At 45.8% G+C, this 26,167-nt stretch overlaps 1 protein-coding gene across 1 annotated transcript in view; it reads right to left on the reverse strand.

Moving 5' to 3' along the window:
• Positions 1-284: 284 nt before the first annotated feature.
• The window catches only part of LOC146185180 (uncharacterized), a 53,672-nt gene continuing 27,789 nt past the window's right edge, over positions 285-26,167 (reverse strand). Inside the window, exons 5-8 of the mRNA XM_084607767.1 lie at positions 21,893-22,121; positions 13,613-13,746; positions 3,071-3,293; positions 285-1,764 (exon numbers count right to left, since the gene is read on the reverse strand). Of these exons, the coding sequence (XP_084463893.1) occupies positions 1,679-1,764; positions 3,071-3,293; positions 13,613-13,746; positions 21,893-22,121 (672 nt within the window). The 3' untranslated portion in view covers positions 285-1,678. The remainder of the gene's footprint in view (positions 1,765-3,070; positions 3,294-13,612; positions 13,747-21,892; positions 22,122-26,167) is intronic.

Genomic DNA, 26,167 nt, shown 5'->3' on the forward strand with positions numbered 1-26,167 from the left:
TCGGCAATCGATATCACTTATGTCGCCTACTAGACACATGGCCGAGAAATTCCACTGCAGGCATGGATGTAGTGAACAGAGGAGGTTTATATAAGGACCATTTTGATTGCACTCTCGTTCTTGCAGGATGTCAGATTTCATGTTGTTGCGTTTCATCTCTAAGGCTTTACCAAGCCACAGAGAAAATAGACGACTCAAATCAGTAGTTTAGATTTTTATTTACAGTAACTTATAACGTATTTGTGAGGGCAACGACGCGACATAAATCGTCACACAGACGCTCGCGCACATAAAATTTTCGCCACAACTCATCTCCACTCAATCTATCCGCAATTATTTCGCAGCCTTTTCTACTTAGCAGTATCATACAAACAGCAGCGGTAGCACTCTTCGAGCCAGCTTTTTACCATTCTGCATAAGAATAGCAGAGTGCTGTTTACGCACCCATCTTCCCAGCGGCGTTCATGCTGGAAGCGCTGGGACGGTCATTGCGGGTTCCGGGTGAACGAAGCCTCGGTTTTTCCCCGGTGATGTGGACATAGAAACACAGGCGAGTACGAATATGATTACTATGTCGGAATATCATGAATCATGAAAAATGTCCCAACACATGATATCAAATTGCTACGTCCGTGAATATGCTACCTATACTACGAAAGTGACGGGTGGGAAGTGTGATGTACCGGCGGTCTGAATCGTCTAGCGCTTCCAGAATACGAGAAAAGACATGGTGCATCGACCAGAAGCCTCCACGTGACCAGTGCAGCAGAGATCCCATCTCTGGTACCGTCTGCACTCTGTAAGAGCACCAATAGACTTATACTGACATCAACCACAAGAGCAGCTGTGCCATCCACGCGATAACAGCACATGCAATGGCAAACACGAAAAACATACTGCGGCGATGTTTAGGGTGATCTGAGCTACACATCTTCACATCTGCCATTTTCCGCTTGGTGAACGGGATACGTGGCAATAACAGGATGTAATATTACAGGCGATAATGAGATGTGTATTTACAGTGATATTTCAGAATGGTCTATATACACATCTCGCTATATACAAGGTATAACCAACTAAGTAACATTAAGGCGATCTGCTTAGAGAATGAAATCATCCGCTTCATTTACCAACCAAGCGACACACGCATCAAGGCCGTACTTACACAGCGAAGTGATAGGTGTTTTCAGAGAGTTTAAGTTCTATTTTCTTGTAGAGACAATAACCGCTGAACACTGTCTTTCAATAATAATAAATGGCGATACTTCGCAATATGACTTGGCAACTTGAGCTGTGACAATAGCTGTATGATATTCTCAGCCGCGGCGCCACTATGGTTAGGGACGACATACATGATGGCGCTGTCGACCTCCCGTAGAGGTCTGTTGAAAACAGGCCGCTCAGGTCGACGTGCATGTACAAACGCGCAAAAGAAATAAAACGCTGCGGGAGGCGTTTTTCTCTTGAGCACCTGAAAAACTTCGTGTCAGGATTTCTGCTGCTGAAAGCTCCTTCCGACCACAAGAACAGAGCTGCTGACGCGGAGGGGAAGCGTTCACTCTGGTCACGAGTTGCGGAACAGCACCTCATTCATGGCCAACTTGGGATATCGGCCTTCCACCTCGAGGTCCCGTTATACGACGAGATGCCGATCAGGAAAAATTGAGATGTGAATGCACTACGTGGCATAAGAAAAGAGCACGGACAGCGTCGGGAGAAACAGCAGCACCCGCAGGAACTTGTCTTGAAGCCCGCCACTTTTTGCTGTAAAGTAAGCAAAAGGAAGAGAAGAGAGTTGAACAGAGGCGCAAAACTAGAAAGAGCAGTGAATGCTTTACCGCAAATGGTAAGGTGCTGTAAGTTGAGCCATAGCACAGCGAACAAACGAAGAATGCGAATTCGCCTACCACGTTTACAGTTGTATTGTGCCAATGACCCTGACGCTCGGCTAGCATAGCGCTTCATATACACTGTGTGGTGCAAGGCATGTTGCACTGACGTAAGCTCGCTGAACTATTAACCATGTCAAAAAAGTTGGTTACGCTTCCGTGAGGGATGTTTCCATGCTCGTATAAGCACGCCTCCTGCGTATACGTATCCCGGAGATTATTTATTGAGATATTGATGCTGGCGCATCATTTCTTATTTTCAAGCTTGTTACTTGTGGAACGCAAAATTACTTTGGGGTATGACACTAACATATAGTAAGATGTAGAGTGTGTAAAACATTATGCATAGTCATTGTAATGCTTTCACATTCTTACACGTCACAAATCTTAAGTGTTTCTGCTAAATTTGCTTATACTATAATCTTGATTTATTAATGTTCTTAGCCCCCATGTCATAAGTCCTCTTGCCCACTAGGACCTGCAATAATAATAATAATAATAATAATAATAATAATAATAATAATAATAATAATAATAATAATAATAATAATAATAATAATAATAATAATAATAATAATAATAATAATAATAATAATAATAATTGATTCACAGCAAGGGAAAGGCGCACTATCTGTCACACTTGCTTCGTGGTCACCTGAACCTCGTCGTAAGAGAAGGGAGGAAGGTGGGAGTGAAAGTAGAAAGAGAGAAATGGGAGCCGCAGTGGAGGGCTATGGAGTAATTTCGACCACCTGGGTATCTTTAACGTGCGCTGACGTCTCACAGCACACGGATGCCACTTCGTCCGCCTCCATCGAAACGTAGCGGCCGCGGTCTGGATCGAACCCGGGAATTCCGGCACAGTAGTCGGCGCCTTACCACTGCGCCACATTGCTGTGAATTTATCTGCACGTATCGGTGATCAAGACGGAAGACGCGTGCTTCTCTTTCAGCTTCAAACCTGAGTTGAGTCCCCTGTATTATCTCTTAAGCACTGCAGCCAACGAACTTTCCAACTTTGGCTTTCATTCCATCCTTATAATGAGCAGTTACAGAACATTTAGCCAAACAAACGCAATTATCCGACAACTCAAGTACAACTGCGACGAAAATCGTTACATTTAACGGTACCCAAAAAGGCGAAAACGTGCAGGTGCGAGATAAAAAATGCGACCGCTCACTGGTGGAGAGCGACACCTGCAGCCCCGAGCTGTGTCGCCGGTCCGCACCGCCGACGGGAACACGCAGCTCGCTGGCGGCCGTGAACTCGCGCAGCTGACGGGATACACACTTGAGGCGCAGCTCGCCCTTGCTGAAGTGCTGCTCGGACAGCCGGAAGTGGAGCCTCAGCGACGACGCCAGACCATCTGCTGCCAGAGTGGGAGACACGGACGAGTCCGGAGCCTGCGCGTGGGCGGATAAGGGGCCGGGGGGGGGGGGGGGGGAAGGGCCAAAAGGATAAAGAAGCTTGAAGACTATAACTTGAAACGACACAAAAATGACGGATTACAAAGGAAAGGAATATGTAGGACTAGCGGTGACTGGTAGCGCATTTATCACAGGAAGTACAAGGTGCTGTCATATAGTTGTATTAGAAGTCTGGAAGACATCTGGGTGCTGCGAGAATAAGCAACTTACTAGGCTCACTTGCGCCCTTAAATAACTGAACTTTGTGACGGCGGAGCAGCAAACCAGCTTGGCGGCCATTACAGAACGGAATGCCTGCCACTCTCAACTGCGCCTAATTATAAGGCTGACAAGGAGCCTTCGAGATAAGGTGGCAAAAGCAAAAATGCATGGCTTCGCCCACGCAGACTAGGTAGGACATCTGGGAACGCATGCGCGCTCTAGCGGAAGTGCAGAATGTGGACACCGAAACTCACGAAAGTAAGTTTATGTTTGTCATGTTCTTCTACTTTCGAAATCCTCCCACGTGTTCTCCCTCCGCCAAGATCGTCGGCGGCTAGCAGATAACGCGAGTTTTAGAAAGCATTTCATCCTTAATAAACGAGGACTAATAAAACGCCAAACATTCATTATCAGCATGCCTTCGGATGTACGACATGCCAAAATTCTGGGTGCGCGCTGCCCTGATATGGCAGCTCTCTTATGGGTTTAAGTAGGCGCGCAAAAGTTCTGCAATGAGCCTGCGGAAGCGAACGGGCGTCCACACCTATGCAGACATCTGGTTTGTGTTCTATGTGGCGCCTGCTTGGTCCGTAGCGCCAGGCGTGAATACGAGGCTGGCTCTCACTAAATCGCGTAGTCGGGCAAATAGGCGGGCGTATTTTCAACCAGATAGTTTGTGGGTGGAACACAGTCGTCCACATTTTGCAGCAGCAGGACTGCTCAGTTAAGTTCGCCAGTAAACGCAGATCTTCTGTTCCTAATGAGCACGTCGGAAACACTACGGCAATTAGGGATCTTTTCAATGAATAATTTCAAGCCGAAAACCTTTTATGGCTCATGATTAACCGGGCTTTCTGTTCGCGAGAAGTGTCACACTTATTCGCGAGATTCGGAGGTATGGCGATAGGTTGTGACGTCATAAGTCATAACAGGACGTGACGCCACGACCGGATGTGACGATCATTATGACCTCACGTCCGGTTATGACCGATGACATAACCCATATATGGCTTCGCACATATAAGAACCTGACCCTGCCGGGCGAGGTTATTTGATCCATGTCGAAGCAGACACTGCCTGCACGTTTAACTCTCTATAAAAGCGCACGCCTTCTGGTAGAGGTGGCTCCAGCTGCGGCAACGAGCACAAGGCCAATTGTGTAGATGAGGCCCACGGCGGCGGCGGCGGCGGCGGCGGCGGAACTACCGCGGCGAAGTCGCGGGGTGAAGTGCACGGCACAGCTGCGGTGCGGCTTAAGGGCGTTGCAACGCTTCGGCGAAACTCGTGGAGACATGCCATTGTAAAGCTTTCCGCGCTTTAAAACCACGGATTGAAATGATGGTGTTGCAGTGTTGCAGAGACTATCGCTGCCACACTCGCAGCTTTCGCTCTATCACCAGCTTCATGCTTCGATTCCTATAATTTTTCTCATCGATCCTTTATCACAAGTCTTACTATTCTGCACTTCATCAGGAACCCTATATCTGCGCACCTGCTTCATGCTTTGCTTACCGTACCGGCCACCTTCTTCAAGTTTCACGTCCACGCGCCCATACTACCACCTTTTCAAAGTCATTCTTTTCTAGAACAGCAGCCGACAGGAACGACCTACCGCACCACATCGTTTGTATCACGTCTGCCTTGATATTTCGTCAAAGTGTTGCCGCACAAGATGTATAAAGAAGTTTATTGTACTTTTGTCGCACCCTTTATTTAATACCCCTAACATTTTACCATGGCTTGAAAGTAGCTGATGACATCAGCATCGACACTTCTTCGTGACATCGCAGTATGAAGCAGGCATTGTTTCCTTGCTAGTTTTGAGTGGTCTCTTTTTTTACTGCTACAGTATCTCAGTTGTTGTTCTTTTTTAATAAGCATCTATGTGCATGTCTCTCTTTAGGTCCGATCACTTATCTTCGACACTCTTCTACTACCTCTATATAAGGTATCCCGGTGCTAATCATTTGGACATAAACTAATTTAGTTAAGGAATAATCGAAAATCCCTCCTTTAATCATTTAGATGAAAACTAGTTTAGGGGACAACAAGCAAAACTAAAGGGACTGTGGTTTTTTGCGCGCAAAAATGCTGCAAATATACTCGAAAAAAAAAAACAAGCGGAGATCGTTCCACGCCCGATAAAATTCACCGGAAAACAAAAAAACTAATTGCGCCCTTGTAGAATACCAAAAATAATTCGGAAGGTAAAAACTGAATAGTTTAATCTTAGATGTAGCTCAGGACGAAACATTAAAAGCCACGTTTTGCTAAAAGTGTGCGAGTATGATAATTTTTGAGATTATGAGGTTATTCTACCTTTCCAAATATCCATTTTATGAATTTTCAACACCAATGATACAACTTCAACAAACAGTTTTCTTTTCTTCCGACTGAAAAAGAGCGCTTCTTTTGTCTCAGGAATCTCTTGGATAGGCGAGGTTTTTAGAAGTGCGTCATAGCGGAGAAGAGAAATAGTACTCAATTTGCCGATTCATTTTTGATGACTTCGGAAACAAGGTTCGGGCCTTCCGACGATATTGAAGGGGTTATGCTGCTTGCAGAAGCACAGAGTGATTTATCAGCTGCCTATTTAACTAATGAAACGGGGCGCCTCTGAGGACCCATTTTAGAAATATGCGAATCGAAGAACGACGTACAAGGAAGCACACACCCACAAATGGAAGAGGAAATGTTTAAAGGTACGACTGATGGCAAGAGTAAAAAAAAAAAAGCCGGAAGGTAATCGCACACCACCGTCTGAGCAAGCACGCCGGAGCGCCTTTCGCCAGTTCGAACAAAGCGCTTCAAGGCAACTGTACAACGGAGATAAAAAGCTCCGCACCAAAGATGTGGCCGTACAGGCTCCAACCATCCTTCTGTTCGGCCGGTAGCGCGACTGCAACAGCGAAGAGATGGAGCCTGGCGGCAGGAGTCGGGCCGGGATAATCATATTGTGGCGGCCGGTTGCAATCCTGTCGTCCCCGAGACAGTTTGACTTTCTCTTGCTCGCTCACTAATGCGGCAAAATGAGAACACAGACAGTGTTCGGACGACCAGCACAGCTCAAGGAAGTTCTAGGCGCGCTCTGTACATCGGGCAACAGGCAGCGAGTTTGGCGGAAGAAAGCACGGAAAGAAAAAAAAAAAGCGTACAGATGGGAACAACAGGTGCAAGAAAAGGACGAGAATTGGCCATCCATCTCCCGGCTTACCGCTGAATAAACGATGAGAAAGCCTAGCTTGGTCTTTCACGTTGCCCGGATGTGGCGTACGGCTGGCCTTCGCTACTACCAATCGCAAGCATCGTAATTAACTTTCTCTTGTTATTCTCCGGTTACCACACGCAGACTCGAAACTTATTGTCATTCTCCCTAGATCTCGCCCACCTTGTTGTCAGGGGTATCGTGCCGTTTAACACTGCAGGGTGAGTGACGGACCCCTTTTCGTCTCTTGGGATAGCGAAAACCATCGACCTAATATTGACAATGTGTTGGCAATTCCCGGCCTTACATGCGGTGAGTACGTTTGCCCACGTTTTTAGGGCCTAGTTAACTAAATTGTGACTGTTCAGGGTAGACCTAGTCTAGTGAAAGTAGCACAGCCGCGGAAAACGCTTATTTCCTTTTATTTTGTTATTTTTTTTTAACTGATAAATACTGGCACACTCGTGTGAACTGCTTGGTTCGACATTCTCCAAACTTTTGGTTTATAGGGTTTAACGTCCCAAGGTGACTCAGGCTTTGAGAGACGCCGTAGTGAAAGACTCCGGTAATTACGACCACCTGGTGCTTTTTTTTTAACTTGCACTGACATCATTTTATAGCTGACATCGCATAGCAGACGAACTCTACTTTACGGACGAGCTCAAACGAAGGGACAAGAGTTTTTGCCAAAAGTAATCAGGCTGCAGAGTCTGCTTGTCAGCCGTGTAATCGAGCCTTTAAAGCACCCTTAAAGGCCTACAAGGCCTTAAAAGCTAAGTACCAAGACTATGGTTTCTAATGAGGGGATTTAAGGTCCGAGCCGCGAAGGTGCTTTTACAAGGCCGAGAAAGAAACCGTGCAGCCTGGTTACTTTTGGCAAATACGGTACCTTTGGTTGTGCTGCGATTTCTTTCGGGCAAAATATTTTGACTCAAGTGCGGTGCAGTATATTGCTAAAGAGATGCCTTACTCGGCTACAGACGTCAGTGATTGAGTTTGCAGTATGTCCGGGATTATCGGCAATATTTACAGAGTTTCAGAAAGTATAAAAATAAATGGAATGCATTCGTTCCCGTTTCTGAGCCTGTTCAGCCGCAGCTGCGTTTTACCTGATAATAAAGGAGTTTTGTTTTAATATTTTCCAGTGGTTAAACATTCATTAGGTAATTACCTAGCTAAAATGGAATGTTTATTGAAAAACGCTGATAAAAAAGGCGAGGATACCCATCGCAGTCATCGGAATTATAATCAATCTTTCCTGCTTAAAAAAAAAAAAGAATATTAGAAACGTTACAGTAAAGGTAACTTTGGGTATCTTTGGGTATAATTAAGCTTGCTCCTATGTCAGTACATTTGCAAGAATTCCAGCCAAACGTCATGTCGTAAAGTACAATTTGTGTTCTCCAGTAAATTGAGGCCTATAAAAACGTTAATGCAGTTGTGAAGCATAGCAAAAATAGCCATCCAATACACACGGGATTTTTATTTGCTCACCTCGTCCCACTAGAATATCTGCAGTGTGTCTTTTATGCATGAAGTATATGCGATGGTGTTGCTTTGTTCAATAGACATTGACATCTAGAACAGGTTACCTTTTCACTAGCACAACCACGTATTTTTTGTAATTCATTTTGAAACGTCGCCAAATTATCATCGAATTACTATTGTACACCTGAAGCAAAGTGTATTCTGGACACCTTAGCATTGCGCACTATGCAGTGTGCAAGGAAATTGCCCCAGAACTTATTCCTACGTCCTCCGCACCACATTTGGTCAATTCTTTATATAAAACGGTGGGGTTCAAATTACTCTCTTTATAGGCACTTCAAGACTGCATAAAAACATTCACATATGTCTCTGCGTGCATCCTATTCTAGCTTACTGGTAGGCTCGTTTTGTGCGCCGTTTCATGTCTTGGGAATAAAAAAGTGAGGATGTGAAACTAGCATTGGCTATGTGCCTCAGTGGCACCTGACATCTTCAGATCTGATAATGAAATAATCGTTAAAAAGCCGCGTAAGAGACCTTCTCACCACTTCACCCGTATTTATTTTTGCGTACGCAAAGGTTGCACTCTCTCGCGTTTTTCGTCGATTCGGCTTACATAGAAGCGCTCCTGGCCTCGAGCGAGTGATAAAACGAAATTGCATTCAGAAGAAAATCACGATTATCTTACATTACTGCGGAGACTGCCAGAAGCAACCACGTAAAAAGTAAAGACAAAGATGAAGCAGCATGTCAGCCATGATTAGCAGCACTATTCGCGTTATTCGGAGGTCGTGGGTTCGGTTCCCACCATCGGCACGTTGTTTTTTCTTCTACTTTGTGTTTAATTATCTTTCCCCTAAACAGATTACATTACTAATCTCTGTGATTATCCAAGTAAACATTAAAAAAAAAGACATTAAGTACCATCTCCAACGCTTTCCTTGGCCTCGCCGACTGTTGGCTTTTTTCCTTCATGTATTATAACGAGCACCCTCATTTCCCCTTAACTGATCTGCTTGTAGCTTACGGGGGTCTCGGTTCTGGCAGTCTTGAAGCCATAGGTAGCGTAAGAGGGTTCTAGCACAGCTTTCGCCCTCGCTCTTGATCACGTTCTACGTGACGCGGTAACAAAGGACGTTCCACGTCCGCCGCCATGGCTGAGGGTGGCGCTGGTGAACACTCTCAAGGTTCGTATACAGACAACATAAATACCCAAGAAAGTAGCAGGGGGGGACAGCGGCCGATGTAGCTCAGTTGGAAGAGCACCGGACGCGTTATTCGGAGGTCATGGGTTCGGTTCCCACCATCGGCACGTTGTTTTTTCTTCTACTTTGTGTTTAATTATCTTTCCCCTAAACAGATTACATTACTAATCTCTGTGATTATCCAAGTAAACATTAAAAAAAAGACATAAAGTACCATCCCCAACGCTTTCCTTGACCTCGCCGACTGTTGGCTTCTTTCCTTCAAGCACTGATAGCAGTTTCACACAAGGGCTGCATAGCTAGAAAACAGAATTTCAGTTGAACCTGGCGCGCGTCTTCAACGGTTGAAACACTGACAGCGTGTCTCCCGCGTTAGCAATGTTCACGTCTCTATATTTTAACTTCACATGCACTTCCTATTCACGTTTCCTGCTCGCCAAGTACGAGGGTGAAACCTGTGAAAAGTATTCTAAAATATGCGATTTTCAGTTTCTAAAATTTAAGAACAGAACCATTATGCCAGACATCATGAAAGCACTAGGTACTGCTCCTTATTGTTCCATAGATGTACATCTAGTTTTTCTTTCCACGAACCCGGTAGATAAAGCTATAAAGCCAACCAGTGATCCCGCACTATCATCAACGTCGTCGATGCCATTATTAGCCACCCACAGAAAAATAACTATGGTGTTATTTGTATAGCTTGTGCGCGTAAAACTCTGCACAAGTCATAATTTATACCCGATAGGCGAGGTTAAAGTTGTTCAATGAAACGTTTTAAACAGATGCAATGGAGAAGAAAGCAAATATGCGGTTAATGAAAATGGCTTGCTAGGGCCCATGCGAAGAAAAGTGCGCGTGTTATTAGTTACACTGAAAAGCAGCACTGAAAGGGAGAAACTGACGAATTCCGTTGACAAGCAAGTAACGCAACGCGATAATAAGAGGTCAGAATAGAGGTCAAGCTAAAGGAAAATGAACACAAAGATGAGTGCTGCCAGCGAAGAAAAACACGTCTGGCAGACAGCCAAGCCACGACAATATGGAATCGAAGGCGAAGTAAGAATAGCCCGGACCATTTGAGACGCTGCGGTCCTGCCGATAAGGGCCAGCCACTGCTTTCTATCGCTTGGACAGGAGCAGAAAAAATACGGATGCTTGCTGTAAGCGTCCGTCGCAAGTCTTAAATAATAAAGAGGAAGGAAATATGAGCGTATAAAACACAAGGCCGACTTCGGCAGTTGTCCGTGTCATTGCCCGTACAACGGACGAGCCAAAGCCACAGGGGCAGGGAGTGATCCTGATAATCTCGCTAACAGCAGCCCGGCGCACAACTTCGATGTATTGCGCCTAGAAAAAGCTCTTGCCAAAGCAGGGAGTAGGCGCCATGAACCGCAGCTCGCCACTACCGACCGCAACAAGGAGGCCGACGACATGGTATGACGACTGTTCCGTGGCAGGGCGGGTGCTTGGCTGAACACCGAGTGCTCAGTAAAGCGGTTCCTTTTTAGAACTAGGAAAAGGACCACTAAAAAGGCAGGGAAGAATTAGCAAGCAAAATAAACCAGTTTAGTACCCTTCACTGGGGGAAACGGGCTGAAGGGAAGAAGGCACACAGGAGATCCGTGAGTGCTATGTTAGCGGATAAAGATGTCAAAATATGTTACAGCGTTTTCATTTACAACCTTGGCAGAAGTGAAATATGTATACAAAAAAGTGTAAATCTCTACACGGCGCATATGCATGTCCTGCCTACGTGCCGTGTCTGGTGACACAGTGAGTGTCACCAGACACTACTATATATTGGAGCTAAATATAAACTACGACAATGATCCTGCGGGAAACCGATACGCTGCGATGCATTCCGTGATTCGGAAGCCTCGGGTTGCAGTGAGGCGAATGAAGTATGTTGTGGCGTTGTGGTATTAGTGTGTCATGACATACTTGCGGTCCAACATTCGACAGCAGTTATGCATGTAGAGGCTGCACGAGTTTTAGCTGAAAGGCAAGAAAGGCAACGGGATACGCGCAGTGGGTTGTCGCAGATGGGCGCGGAAAGTAGCATTGTTCCTCACAACCGCCGTTAACCGCCCACGTTCACTTATCAGCGGCATTTAACTGCAGAAACTAAAATGTTTAAGGACTTGGTAGTAAACAGGAGGAATCGACAGATTTCCAAAGTAACTCTAGCACTGAAGAAGAGGCGCCGGCGCAGCTGACATGGTCCGTGTCTGAGGACAACGCTCGCAGTCTCAAAGTATCAATTACTGTCAGGTTCTGGCTGTGCTACCCATTTGGTTCGAAAAGCCGCGTTATGAACAGCTGAACACACACACACACACACACACACACACACACACACACACACACACACACACACACACACACACACACACACACACACACACACACACACACACACACACACACACACACACACACACACACACACACACACACACACACACACACACACACACACGCACGCACACACACAAAGTGGAAGGAATACGCTGGGCCTTACATCTAGTCGGTTAAATGTTCAAGCGCTAGCATGCGAAAAGTTCTTGCGTTTCGCAAGAAAGAAACAGAAGAACGAAATAACAGGAAGTAGGCGATGCCCAGGCTACCATACACGTGCAGAGGGGGATAAACGGAGAATAAGGAAAGGAAGCGAAAGATGACTGAGGAAATCGTGGTATGAAGCTAGGGTGGCGCCGCGCGCGTGTATTGCTTACTCTCGAAACGGTAAAATGCAAATCAGTAATAGAGAGATTATTTTTCGGCTGGATAAAAAAAAAAGCAATCAACACAAAATGTAACTCAACTACATCATGTGGTTAGAGCATACCGTCATAACGTGCTCCGGAGTACTTTTTTTCAAAATAATAGGCAAATGGTGAGCCTGCATGCATATTAAAAAAAAACTTTATATATAAAGCACATCACATGTGGCAAGCAATCATGTGCCATGTACATGGAACATACATCCCTTTATTAAAAAAGAAACTGTGAATATTTTTGCTTGCTTTTCCCGTCGTGGGAAGGCTGTTCGATTCATTAACATTGTAGTGAGTGCATAGTGCAAGACAAAAAAAGGTAGTGTTTAGGGCCGACGTTCAAGAAAATCTTAGGTGATCCCTCGCTGCCTTTCGCGCGAAGTTCCTGCACAGCCATCGCACCATATGATCCCTCAGGTTGTACCTATGACGTCATTTCAGTGCTTTCTGCAGTTACAACAAGATTTGTTACCTTACTTCACCACCCACTAAACTCTCTGCCAAACTGCGGTGAGCTAACAGCCGCCTACATTGCAAGTCGAATTCGCTATGTTGTTTTACGCGGCCGCCGTAAGTGGTTCGAACTGCAGCGTTCAACTTTGGTCATTTACAGCTATGGCATAACATTGTTTATTTAATGAAACGTAATTTTGATGTCATCAATAAGTAGTTATGCATGACGTATTTCCTGCCACACAGCGTCAGACAGTCAGATTTCAGGAGTCGGCTCTTGACAGTGGGCAGTTCATTTCAGCCCATTTGTATTACAAGCATAAGTGTTTCCCTTTCTATCATATATACCTCTGTTTTCCCTCCACAATTACTTATAAATATCATCCAGACATCATGAATACAACTGCTAAAAATCCGTTTTCACGTTCACGTAATTTTTACGCCACCGCAAAAAGCCGTTTCGACACGCCTCAATTTCGAGACACAAATTTGAAACACGTGACTTTTCTGAAAACCAATCAGAAAAACGACATGGCGCCGAACGGCGACCATGAGTGTCGAAAATAGGGCCCCTGCTGTTTCATCGAAATAGAGCCTGGGTGAAACAACTTTAGTCTCCTAAGATACCCGCTGCTAAGCCACAGTTGGCTGCAGAGCAAAGAACAAAAGATACTGAAACGTGATGTCGCGGGACCCATTTTCTGGTGCAAAGCATAGATCCAGCAGTGCACGGACAAACAGACGATTGGGCGGTTTTATATGCCTGCACCTTTTCACCACGCTTCATGCACCACAGAATGGCCGCCACTACGACGTTGGAGCACACACCCTATAAGGTGAAGCTATGCCATGACAGGCTGCGAAACGAATGAGAAAACCTTTTGGAAGCATGCACGACAGGTATTTATTACAGACGTGACCAATGTTTGTAACTGGAAGCATATACAAGATTTCTGATATTACCTCCCGGTCGTTGATGAGCCACCTGAGCCCGTGAGTGGATGTCGCAGGGTCGGCGTGACAGTTCAGGTCGACCACGCTGCCCAGTGCGTAGCGCTTTCGGACGCCTTCCAGCCGGGGACCATTCATCCGTGGTCCTGGGACACATACACAGTCGCCATGGCTCACCTTCCGTCGGTTACACGGGCCTGACGATTTCCTAAAGGCTCTGTGCATAAACGAAACCAAACTTGCACTGCATAATAAGCCTACTATGGCCAGAGTTACTCTGAGAAGTTAAACCCGATAAACAAAACCAGGCTATATACACTGCTTGGCGCAACGTCTTCTGCCATTCTTGTTGCCCTTAAAGAGTATAAGCATTTGTTTACACGGACCTCTGGCAATATTCGCGTACTCCTGCTTGAGGAAGAAGTTGGGAGCTGTGGCGACACAAGTTTTCTTCGCTTAGCCAGTCGAGATATGCTTGAAGGTCATTATTGAAATAATGCATGTAACGAGCTACGATTATACTCGAGGGTCGCAGTTTGCTGCACGTGAAATGGTGTTTCAACAGATGAATATCCTGGACAAGGCCTGGTTTGTACCGTGAATGTTTCTCGATCGAAGTTCCAAAACAGAACAGATGTTTTGCTAGCCCGCATAAATTCGACCAGGTTCCTCCCAACACTACCCAGGCAGTCGACTACTAGAGGACGCGTGCGGTTCACTTCGCCAAGATTTTATCCGGCAAATAGGTGTAAAGGCACCATAACTAAGCACTCAAAGAAAAAACATCGCAAGCAGTCGTGAACGCAAAAGCTCCCAACTTTTGCCCACGTAAGCCTGACGCCCAACACCCTCTATTCATTTCTGACCCCGGCCAGTGCGAATAGCGATCCTTTTGCTCCCGAACGCTCCCCAAAATGTCGCATGATGGATTCTCGCGGACGCTTTTTCCGAAACGGGGACCTTAAGAAACTCTGGAACTCTTCCTGTCTGAGGCACCCGTTTTCATTTATTATCGTCTTTCGAAATTCAACGCTTATTTTACGTTTTCATTTTTCTCTCGTACACTGAAGAAGCAGAGAAGGGACGGGTGTCGTGAAAATAGTGAAGGGCAGTGCGGAAATGAATAAAAAAAAAAAGAGAAATGAGCTCCGACGGCACGCGATTACTTCTCTGGTGACAGCTACTAGCCCACAAGAGCGTCGCTTCTCTTTTTTTGTTTTTGGCCCCAGCTCAACTCTGCGGCTGCTCGCGTACCCTCAACTGTATCCCCCAAAGGGTCTCCACTCGCGCCAGTTGGCAGCTCCCGTAATCCCCTATCCGCCGGCTATAAGCACATCCTCTGACCCGGATGCCGGGCGAAAGGAGCGCAAAGCCCGCTGTAAACAGTCCGGAACGGAGACTCCAGCCCACGCTAGTGCCCTCCTACACTTACCGGAACTCGAAACTTCTCGTGCCCAGAATTTCCCAACTGCGACCCATGAAAACACATTTTTGTTTCTTCTAGCGACTGTTCGCTTTCACTTATTTGACACCTCTTTACAAAGCTCTCTTGCCCACGCAAGTGCTTCATAGCTATTTAAGGTCTACGGTCAGTGATACCCACACCTATCTGCAGTATCATACTTAGCGCTGCCACGATCGTGATGTCTCTCCAAGTCAACGCGCAGTCTTAAGGATCCCAGATTTGTAATTTCAAAGGCAACTGGTGGTTGAGAAGAAGGTGCTCTCTGTACTAATCGTCACAAGTCTAACTGCTACCTACAAGAGGCTAGAAATGAACAGGAAAATCAGTACGCGGTATATATATTAAGAGGTTGGTCGATTTGCATAAAATAGCTTTCTTCGAGGTTGTTCTTGTTTTCTTTACTGATCACTCCAGCACCTCCATTTCAAACGAAGTACTATAAAATGCGACTCCTCATGTAGTTATTATTCAACAGACAGTGCCGCCTTTACAGTTAAGGAAAAAAGTTAAAACACAGCTAAAGAAAGGGGGAAGGAGGACCTTTTGGATGTACTATGGAGGTGGGCGGCGGCCATTAGGGCAAAGAATCGGAGCGGTAGGTGGTAGTGGTGGTGGTGAAAACATTTACCTGTTATTATCTATAAGAATATGTTTGGCCCAGGCACGTAATGTGGAGGGGCCTTCAAAATTTAGATGCGAATGCTCACGAGGGTGCTGTTGCCGGCTAATTGGTTTCACATAGTTAAAAATGGGGAACAGCGCAAAAACAGGACGAAGAGACGAACGAACCACACAGCGCCTTTGACACAGGTGCTGTATTCGTTCCTCTCTTCGTCCTTTTTTTGCTCTATTTCTCGTTTTTAGCTGCCAAAGAACTACTTCATTAGATCTAACCGGGTTTATTAAATTGCCCATCGCTATTGGGTAACCGAGTCGGCAGAAGCTGCAAACTCAGGCTACCAACTTTCAGTCAGAGGTGCTATTCCTAGGCCATGCAGAAAAGTTTGCGCGACCTGGTTATAAAGCGAGGCCTTATTTCTACCTCGCTCCTGACAACTTGAAGACCATATACCTCGGTCCTGCTCACAAGCATGCCTCCGGCAGGTGGTAGTTGGGGGGTGACATGGCAGCTACATAAACATGCTAGGAGGTAGAAAAAGAGCGAAATGACTAGAGATAGAGCAGCAGTTGTAGGATGACAGAATAGGTGTGTACGCTCTATGCGAGACTCATCTCAGGAATCTAGAAGATCCGCCGTTTGTAGAAGGCTACGTCTGGGGAGGTGTCCAACAAAACGAGAACGGTAAAAAAGGGTGGAATGGTAAGTATGTTGGTACACCAGGGAACAAATTGGCAAATAATAAAATCATCTTGTAAAGAACATATCTGGGTATAAGTAACGATAGCCGGCATAAGGACATAGCTAGGGGTAGTTTATTTAGGAACAGGACACCAATGCAAAAGAGGATTTTGTTGAATGTCTCAGTGCCGATATAAGCCAGCTTAGAGACGGGGCCGATATTATTCTCCTGGGGGACATGAAAGGCCACATCGACGATCTGGATGGATACACGGATTGTAACGGGAAGCTAATGCTAGATTTCTGTGAGCGACACGATCTAGTTATAGTAAATAGAGAGACAAAATGCGAAAGCCAAATCACGTGGGAATTCCGCAACAGGCAGACGACCATTGACTACTGTCTAATGTCGCAGGGAATTTATAGCAAGGTCACAAAAATGGAAATAGACTAAGAAGGGGAGTGTAGTCTGAGAAGTGATCATAAACGTATTAGTCTGCAGATGGGACCCTTGATGAAAAGAGAAATGGAACTTAGACAAAAAGTAAACGTAAAATTAAACGACGATCAAATAGCGCAGATAGCAGTAGACATAGAGGAAGCAATAGAGAAAAGCCCCATGGAAGACTGGGATTATGAACAGGTAGAACTAGTCATAAGGAGAAAAATTAAGGAGGTTAAAGTAGCAAACCGCTGGAATGGAAAGAGGAAGCCACGGAGCTGGTGGAATAAGGAAATCAGGGAAGCTATTGAACAACAACGGGCTGCTTCAAGGGAACACCGAGAGGCAAAAAAGCACAGGTATCTCAGGAGGAAATCGACAAAAAATGGGAATCATATCGACAAAAGCAACTTGAGGTACAGGCCTTCGTCCAAAGTAAAATAAAGCAGTCCACCGATCGCTGGATGGCTGACATACACGATGCCTCTAGAGGCGGAGCAAGAAATTTCTAGAACCATATAAGCTGGCTAGAGAAAAAGAATCAAAGAAAGCAGGATCGGATTCAAGATTAGGAAAATTGTTTAAAGGGAGACAACGCAGTGAACTACATTACATCAGTTATAGCCGAGTCATTTAAGAGCGACTAGGGTAATCTCCCCAAATCAGGAAGCAACACAAGGTAGCAGAATACAAAGCAGCTTAGAACTGACGAATCTAAACTGGAAAAATGCAGAAAAAATATTTCTCAAAACACATCTACAGGAATAGATGGAATTGCGATCAGAAGTAAAGAAACGTTTTTAAAAGCTTTGGAAACAGTCATAACGAATAAGTAAATTCAGGACAGCTGGGGGCAGAGTAAAATTAATTTGATTTATAAAGGGAAAGGAGAAATGATGCACATAAAATCCTACAGGCCGATTACCATAACATCTGTTATGTACAGGTTGGCCATGCAGGCGGTGAAATTAAAGGTGCAAGCATGGGTAAAAAGTAACAAGATACTCGGAGAACTTCAGAATGGCTTTAGAAATGGTAGGCGCTTAGGTGATAGCCTGTTCGGGCTTACCCAATGCATCGAAATATCTACTGTGTAAAATAGACCTTTGTATTTGGCCTCCCTGGACATAAACGGGGCGTACGAGAATGTAAACAGAGAACTCCTGTGAAACATATTAAAAGAAGAAAGTATCGGTTATGAGATAATACTACAGGAAATATACCGAGATAATAAAGTAGAAATTGCATGGGAAGGGATAAGAAGTACGGAAGATGTCAAAGTGTGCAAATGATAAAGACAAGGCTGTCCTCTATCACCGCTGCTGTTCATGCTTTATATGATAAACCTGGAACGGAGGATACAAGAAAGTAACCTAGGTTTTAACCTGTCATATAAATTAGGTGGAAAGGCGGTAGAGCAGCGCCTCCCTGGTTTGATGTATGCAGACGATATTGCGCTGCTAGCTGAGAGTCTGGACGAATTGCAAACTCTAGTTAAGTATTGCAGAGACGAAGGGGACGCTCTAGGCTTCAGTTTTAGTGCAGTTAAGTCGGGTCTGATTATTTTGAACGGCTCAACTGATCAGGGTCTTAAAATACAAGGCCATGAAATACCCAGGGTAGCAGAATATAAATATCTGGGGGTATGGGTAAACGAAGGATTGTTATACATTGGAAAGCATGAGCAATCACTTAAGGCCAAAGGGTGAAGAAATGCCGGAATAATGAAGCATAGGACATTGTGGGGATACAACAGGTATAAGGTTTTGAGGGGTATTTGGAAAGGAATTATGGTGCCCGGACTTACTTTCGGAAATGCGGTTTTGTGCCTAAAATCAGAGGTACAGTCGACATTAGAAATAAATCAGAGAGCTGTTGGACGATTAGCAATAGGTACCCACAGCAAAACTACAAATGAGGCGGTACAGGTAGATATGGGCTGGGCATCTTTCGAAGTACGGGAAGCTCAGAGTAATATATTATATGAGGAACACCTGAGGAAATTGGACAGTAACAGATGGTCAGCTAAAGTATTTAGATATCTACACTTAAAAAGCGTTGACTCACAATGGATGAAAAGAACTAGGGAACTAACTAGTAAGTATGCTAGTCACAAAGACGGAAAAATAGAGTTAAGCAACAGGTGAAAAACGCAGAAGGTAAAAATTGGATAATTCGATGGAAAAGAAACAGAGAGTGGAATTATACCGAAAAGTGGAGAAGGCAGATCAGGCAGGAAGCTTTCTTTGATAACTCAAGAGGCAGTGCCCTACTTTTTGAAGATAGATCAGGGTGCCTTAGAACACGCAGCTACCAAAAAAAAATTTAACAATGAAGATGACGCATGTGTTGTATGTGGTAACTCCAGTGAAATGATGGACCATATTATACTCGAATGTAATGGTATCCATCCGGAAGTTGATGCAGGCGCAGTCACTGTTCCTGAAGCTCTGGGGTTTAGAGATACCAGTGGCCGGGTGAATAAACCGGTGGTGGAAGCTAGCAAAAAACGACCGGAAGATTGGTGGCTTAAAAGTAGAGAAGTGACATAAGGTTAGTAATGTAAAAACAAAATTTAAATAAATAGAATGATGTTATAGTTAACCAATATAAAACAATAATTAAGATATAGGGAGAAAAATGAGCATGATAGCTACTGCTACTACCCCGTTTCAAAGGGGACGCTCCTATATTCCATCCAACTATCCATCCGACCGGGCGGTCTATAGGATGAGTCATAACTGGCTTGGCACGAACTCGAAATTTCAAGCAACTGCAGTGTGACCATTCAAACTATATATGTTTAAGAGTCCATTCACAAGAAATTGAAACTTGTGGATCTCGCAATGTTCGCATGTCATCTTATGCGGAGTGCAGTAACTGATACGTCTCAATCCGCAAGAGATCGTCACTGAAGAAGCTTTTGCGTTGCTGGTGCATACCATGGTTCTACTTGCGTCGTCGAAATAATTAGTCATTACAACTATCGCAGATCACAGCAACTCGAACCTCGTTTTAATGAGGGCCTTTTAAATGTTGATAAAGGCACTATGCTGCTGCAGGGGCGGCATAAGCTCTGCCCTTGGCGAGGTTAGGAGGAGCAAACTTCGCATGCCTTATGCAAACTCGTGTCTTTGTTCCAGATAGTCTCTATACGTAGGTTCTACAAAGACCGCGTGGCGCGGTTAATTGCTTTGGAGCCCTGGAGAGCCCTCTCTATGAAGTTTCTATGGAATGATTTCCGATATCTGCAGTGTTATTTTAAGTTATTCCGCGGTTGATGATATCACTCCCGGCCACTGCATCATTTTCTTGTGTTCATTTCTTATTTTGTTTTTTTTTTTTTTTTTTTTTGTTTTCACGGCCTAGATTTAGTTCCTCCACCTGGGCCGCCGGTACTCCTCAGAAAGAAATGTTGAGACATCTGTTCCCTCCGCTCAGCACATTCCCTCAGTCCACAGACGCAGTGTGGCCCTCTTCCCTTGCCTCGCTTTTCCTTTCACATGGCCCCTGTCAGAAGAGTTTGAAGGCATCGTTCGTAATTAGCGCTCTTTCTATATCTCGCTCGCTCTTTTATGCTCTTCATGCCTTCGGCACCGTATCTAGCAGTCGATTCGCCTGGCCTGTTGTGACATTGACCGCTGAGTCCTTTTCCCTGAATTTTTTAAAGCTGCCAGTCAGCAACATCTATGCTCCGTCTCTTTCGTGTCCTCCTTCTACGCGTTGTTTTCTGCCATATGTACAGTGGTTATCGCGGAGGAAATGCTTTGAGACTACAGTGCGGAATACTGCGGTAGGTAACATCAGGCTAGTAAGGGAAAGTGCACGCGGCGTCTGTGCAATGTACTTGAACAACTCAACAATGGTGTACGGAGAACGAGAGATCAGCGCGGCGAAGGTGGCACTTTTTTTTGTCTCTGTTCATGGGTAGAGCCGTGCATTCTCCTCTTCGAAAACTAAACATTCTGAGAGCCGGTATCATCGAATCTGGGAACAACCTCAAAACATTCTATCCTCGCAAGATGCAATCTTCATTCTGTGTACCAAGAGGGCATGGCCAACGTCCAGAGGAAAATCAGACACCAACATAGGCAGCTCAACATAGACTTTACACCCCCCTCCCCCCTTTATACTAATTTGGCATCTTTCTAACACTCACTCTTCCCCTCCCACCTTAGTAATAACCCCCCGCCCCCCCTTCTAAAAACATCCTGGCTACGTGCCTGGTTTGGCACCAGGCGCTAATGGCCCAGGTTCTCACTAGCTCCTATTCCAGAGTCCCAATGGCCTCTAACGCCTCTCGCGCCCTGGCTACCAAGGTCCGCCGGGGACTGAACAGCGCCGCTTCTCAGGCCTCCTTAGAAGCTCAGAATGGTGGGTGATGAAGGATCTCGAACGATGGGGATTGGATGGGCAGGCTCAGGCCTTGTGGAAAACATGCGAGAAGGTCGCTCCAGAAAGCTGCAGCCTCCATAAAAGTCATTTCAGAAGGAGCCTTTTGTCCGCTCTCTGGAGACCTTTACATGGTTCCGAAAAGCGGCGGTGCGTGTCCCTATGCTATGCATTTATTTCTCATATATATATATATATATTAGTAGGAGTATGATTTCATATGCGACGCTATCAAATGCTACGACTATTTTGTCATTGTGCGGGAGTTCGGATTTATGTGGCCGGAAACCAAACATAGTGTCCGCAAAAGTCTGACGTGTTTCTAGGTAAGCGGAGAACCTCTCTCGTACAATAGTCTCCACAATTTGCCGATACAAGATGTGAAGGAGGTGGGCGCAGGTGTTCCACATCAATTGGCTGGCCTGCCTTAGGAATAAATGTCACTAAGATACCCGGGCCGAAGAGTGCTCGTGAAGAGTAGCTGTACACACTAGTGATAAGGGCAATGCAGGAAATATTTGTGAGAATAGCTTTATAACAATAAATCATTAAAAGTAAGACACGGCCACATGCCATTATCTGAATATATTTTAATGGCGGTGTCGACAACGTCACGCCATGGAAGGCAGACTGCTAGCCAGTAATATAGGGTCTAAGGTACGTATTATCTTTTGGCTGGTGCAGAGGGCTCACCGGACACTTCTACGGTGCGGCTGTAGTCCCTGATGGTGATTTCTTCGCTGCTCACGAAGTATGGCAACGCTGCGTGCGAGGCACAGCGCACCTCCATGATGCTGTGCCACAGGTGGCTCGCCTGCGCCGAGAACCAAAGGTGCGAGTGGGCGTGCCACAGCCCCTCTTCATCCTCGCCCTCTGCTCGGTGGCCGCCATCTTCCACCCGCTCGCCGCCGCCCGTAGGAACCTGATGGGAAGTTGGGGAGAGGATGTTCCAAACCGTTTTTAATATTGATAAAAACAAATTCGTTAGTACTTTTGCATCAAAAACCATAACAGGGGTCATGCATTTCAGATAAAAGCTATGTCTATGTATATATATATATACAGGGTGTCCGAGCTAAAGGTAACCAAGGTTTTAAAAGATAAGGTAAATCCCAGCCCAGTGGAACCGATTCAGAGCTACTTAGTCACCTATACTAATCTGCAGCCTAGTCGTTTGCCAAAGTTAATAAATTAGTTTGTACTAATTAGTTATGTATTTATTGACTGCCTTGATAGAAAAAGTTACAAAACAAAAGTTTTAGATATTCTCGAAAAATGACTAGCTGTTGTTGCCATCACGCTACGACATATGCCGCCCTATGTATAAGCCATGAAAAATGTTTAAAAATGTCACGTGACCATATATGCTCTGACTCTTGATCCTGGGTGGTGGCCAGCAGTCTATGACATGCGGGAAACGTTCCATCCCACTCTACGAGACGCCTTTATGCGGCCAGGTAGAAGCTGGAGACCACGACTTTCCAACCCTCTATGTCCGTGAGGTTCAAGCGATGGTGGTTGAAATTCTCGGAAGAAATATAAAATATAAAAATGTATATATAAAATGTAGTCGAAGTTCGCTCTCGGAGCCTCACAGATAGCATTCGGGTTTTTAATAGCCTCGGTGGATAAGGGCTAACAAAGCCGGTGAAAGGAATGTGCGAGCCTGGACCTCTCTCCGGGTTGTTTGTTTTTCCTTCGAAAGGGAGATGTGAGGTGGGGGATAGATGAGTCTTTCCTCTCCGTAGTGGATCGTTATGTCTTGATAGATGACGAGCCGCTCCCTAGCGCTACTTTGGTCTATGGTGTGCCCTGCTCGGTTAACGTACACTCGAGCAAGAGAGTAGGCCGCTTTGTTGCCGCAGTTACCGGCGCGGGCTGACACCCAGATTACATGAATTAAGTGGTCTGCGTTCTGTGGAGCGAGAATTGAAATTTTTTCGTGTGGCAGAATGAACCTGTCCCCGTGAAAAATTGCGCGGTGCGCGGTGGTTTTAAACCCTCCACTACGGTACCTCTTTCTATCTGTTTTCACTGCCACATCCCTCCTTTTCCTTGCTACTCGGTTAAGGTGCCCTCGGAGAATTGCGACAGATACTGCGCCTCTTCTTTCCTGTAAACTAATTTGAAGCGCCGCTGGTGCCTGCTGCACTGTCTCTCCTATATGATGTGTGATAAGGCGCTCGAGGAAGCGCCAAATGAATGGCCCCACACGGACGCCTAGTTAGAACGCCCGGCGGCGTGAACTTCGCCTGGTGACGTCATCACCAGTCGTGGCGTTATGACGAAATGTGACGTGTTATGACGTCACTTCTGGCGTGGTATGACGTCACAGCCGATGACATCACCATGTGATGATGTCATAGCCTGTCATTGTGATTACTTATGACTCTTAAGTCATAAGTCAATGACAAATTAGTACTACTTTGTGAATAGTTAGTCATTAGTTATTGCTGCGCCGCCACCAGCTGCGCTACTATCATCCTCGCGCTAGAGAAGGAGAATTAATATGCGTTACTCACGATGCTGGGCGTGGCGCAGCATCGTGAGTAACGTGGTAACGCAACCAAGGGATGGAGTTTTGATTCCCGGTAGAGAGGTGTTGTAGCGAAAGCTACACTGCGCTAGGTTTTCAAGCCATCGGCGTGGCAATGTGTTGCAGCGGCACCGTGGAAGACGAAGAAGTAGAAGGAAAAGAAAGAAAAGACAGATAATTCGGTGGTTGGTATGGGCGAACCATAATAGCGAGTTGCTAGGACAGAAGGTTCATTAGAACGTTGTGACGGCAATGTGCCTAGGAGTGCGACGTAGAAACGATGATTCATACCACTAGAAGTCTTCTACACCGGAATGAGAATGGTCAACAACGAGAGGCAAGGGGTACTCTTACGTGAAGTGATTCCCCTATGTCAGTAAGCTGAAACCATAGAGTAAACAACTATGCGAAAAAGCTATGTCTTTACTTTGAAGCCGAACCTGAGCGTAGCCATGCAGACTGCTTTTGCGTAACTCCAAATTTAGCCACATGCTAAACCACATCTACTGTTTTCGTGAGTATACCGGCCCAGCGGCGGCGCCAGCTGTGGCGGTTGCTAGGCAACGATTCAAGGTCAGTGCGACTACGGCCAAGTGGAGGTGGGCGTTTGCTCCTGGCCCTACGGGGGCTGGCACTGGTACGTCACCGCTGTTTAAGGCGGGGGCTAGCCTTTCAACAGTGGTTGTACCTGTTGTAGGCCGTCATTGCACCCGTTACCGAAGAGCTGGCGACGGCAGCTACGAGGCGCGACTTTCTCCCACTTTTAATTTTTCGTTCTTTTCTATTTTCTCCTTCCGCACGAGGCAGCGGAGGGTGCGACCACGACGAAAGTGCGATCACAGCGAAGAGGTAAAATGGCTGGCGCAGTGTAACTATCGCTGAAGAAAGCTCGGATATAGCAGGAGCTGAGCACAGCACTCTGCTCGAAACTGAAGAAACTGTTCCGAGCGTAGGCTCCACCACCGGGGGCATTCTTCCCGCAGAGGAAGATGAATACACCTTTCCTTCTGAGGAAAGTAACAGTGCAGACCTTAAACCTAGGGTTCATAAATGTAAGTAACTGAGAACTGCGCTGAATTAAAATGATCAGAAAGGAGAGTTAATTAAACGTGAGGATAAAGAGTCTGTTGTGAATCATGAACCTTGCTCTAAGGTACGACGAAATGTCGTGAAGAGAAAGAAGACAATCGAGACAACTGAGGGAGAACAAAGTGGTTCTCACCGAGATGATTTATAAATGAAGCGATGTTCTAATAATGACAGCAGAATTCAAGCATGTGTGCCCTGAGAAAGGGTGTGGAAGAAAGTGAAAATGAGAATAGAACTTTAACCAGCCAAGACAGGTGAAGTTGAGCAGGAAGGCTCCCGAAGAAAGACAAGGAAGAAGCGGCTGAAGGACTGGAAGCGCAAGCGCAAAAAGAGCAGCACAGGCCGAGAAGAAATGAGACGACCTACACGAAGCAGTACAAGACACGCTTGCGCTAGTTCGGTTTGAAAGCCCCTTGCTAGCAGTATCAGAGACCAGGGCCCAGTTTCCGATCAGAAATCAGAATTGAGTACGAGTAGAGAGAAAAGCGAGATCAACTCGCGAATGAAAAGTACGTAAAGCCAGGAAATAGAGCCGGACCCGCGTAATAAAGAAAAGCAAGTGTTTTGCCAGGAAGAGAGCTGGCGTACCTAAATGTTTGATAGAACCTAATGTGTTCCAAGCGAGAAGCGCTAGTCGTGTATGAAAGTATCGGTGAAAGCATGCTTTGTGTTTATATACGGTCCTAGTTTGTGAGCCTATGTTTGTTTGTTCACGATTTATATGTTTTGAAGTGTATCTTCACAAAAGTCATTTTTTACGTTTGGAAACATCATGTATGGAATTTGAGATTTGTCATTGCAGTTTGTGGCACTTGTGTAACTGATGTATATGTGCCTTTGCCCCAAGAAGTTTGTGACCACTGGCATGTGCACGCGATGTTCGTGTGTTTGAGAATATTGGAAAACAATATTCTTTAAGCGAGGGGCAGTGTCACGAAACCGGCGCAAATCTCCGTTGAGAGAACCGCGCGCGTAGCGTCGCATAGAGCGTTCCAGAATATTGCACAAACGTCTCATTATCCGCGCGAAGATAGCTCGTAGCCTTGCGGGCATCGGCGTCACCCCCTCCTCATCACTCGGAGACGACAGTGACTCACCCAGCCGGAGAAGCAACCGGATTTCTTCAGAAGTTTCGGCGGGGGAAAGTTTGAACGCTTGCAGGATGAAGGTTACATGGATATGAACGCCGGCCTTGGCGCGTTGTAACAGACAGACGCGACGTGCCCTATTTGTTGAGGCCGCGTCGCGTCAGCCAGCCAGTGTTAGAGCCACTGTTGCAGCGTGTGTTGCAGTGCTGCTGCTCGGCTTTCCGGAGTCAATCAGCTGCTCGGCATGGCAAGTCA

Source organism: Amblyomma maculatum, chromosome 6 (genome assembly GCF_055883805.1).
Source record: "Amblyomma maculatum isolate TAMU_Amacu chromosome 6, ASM5588380v1, whole genome shotgun sequence".
NCBI classification, from domain to species: Eukaryota; Metazoa; Arthropoda; class Arachnida; order Ixodida; family Ixodidae; genus Amblyomma; species Amblyomma maculatum.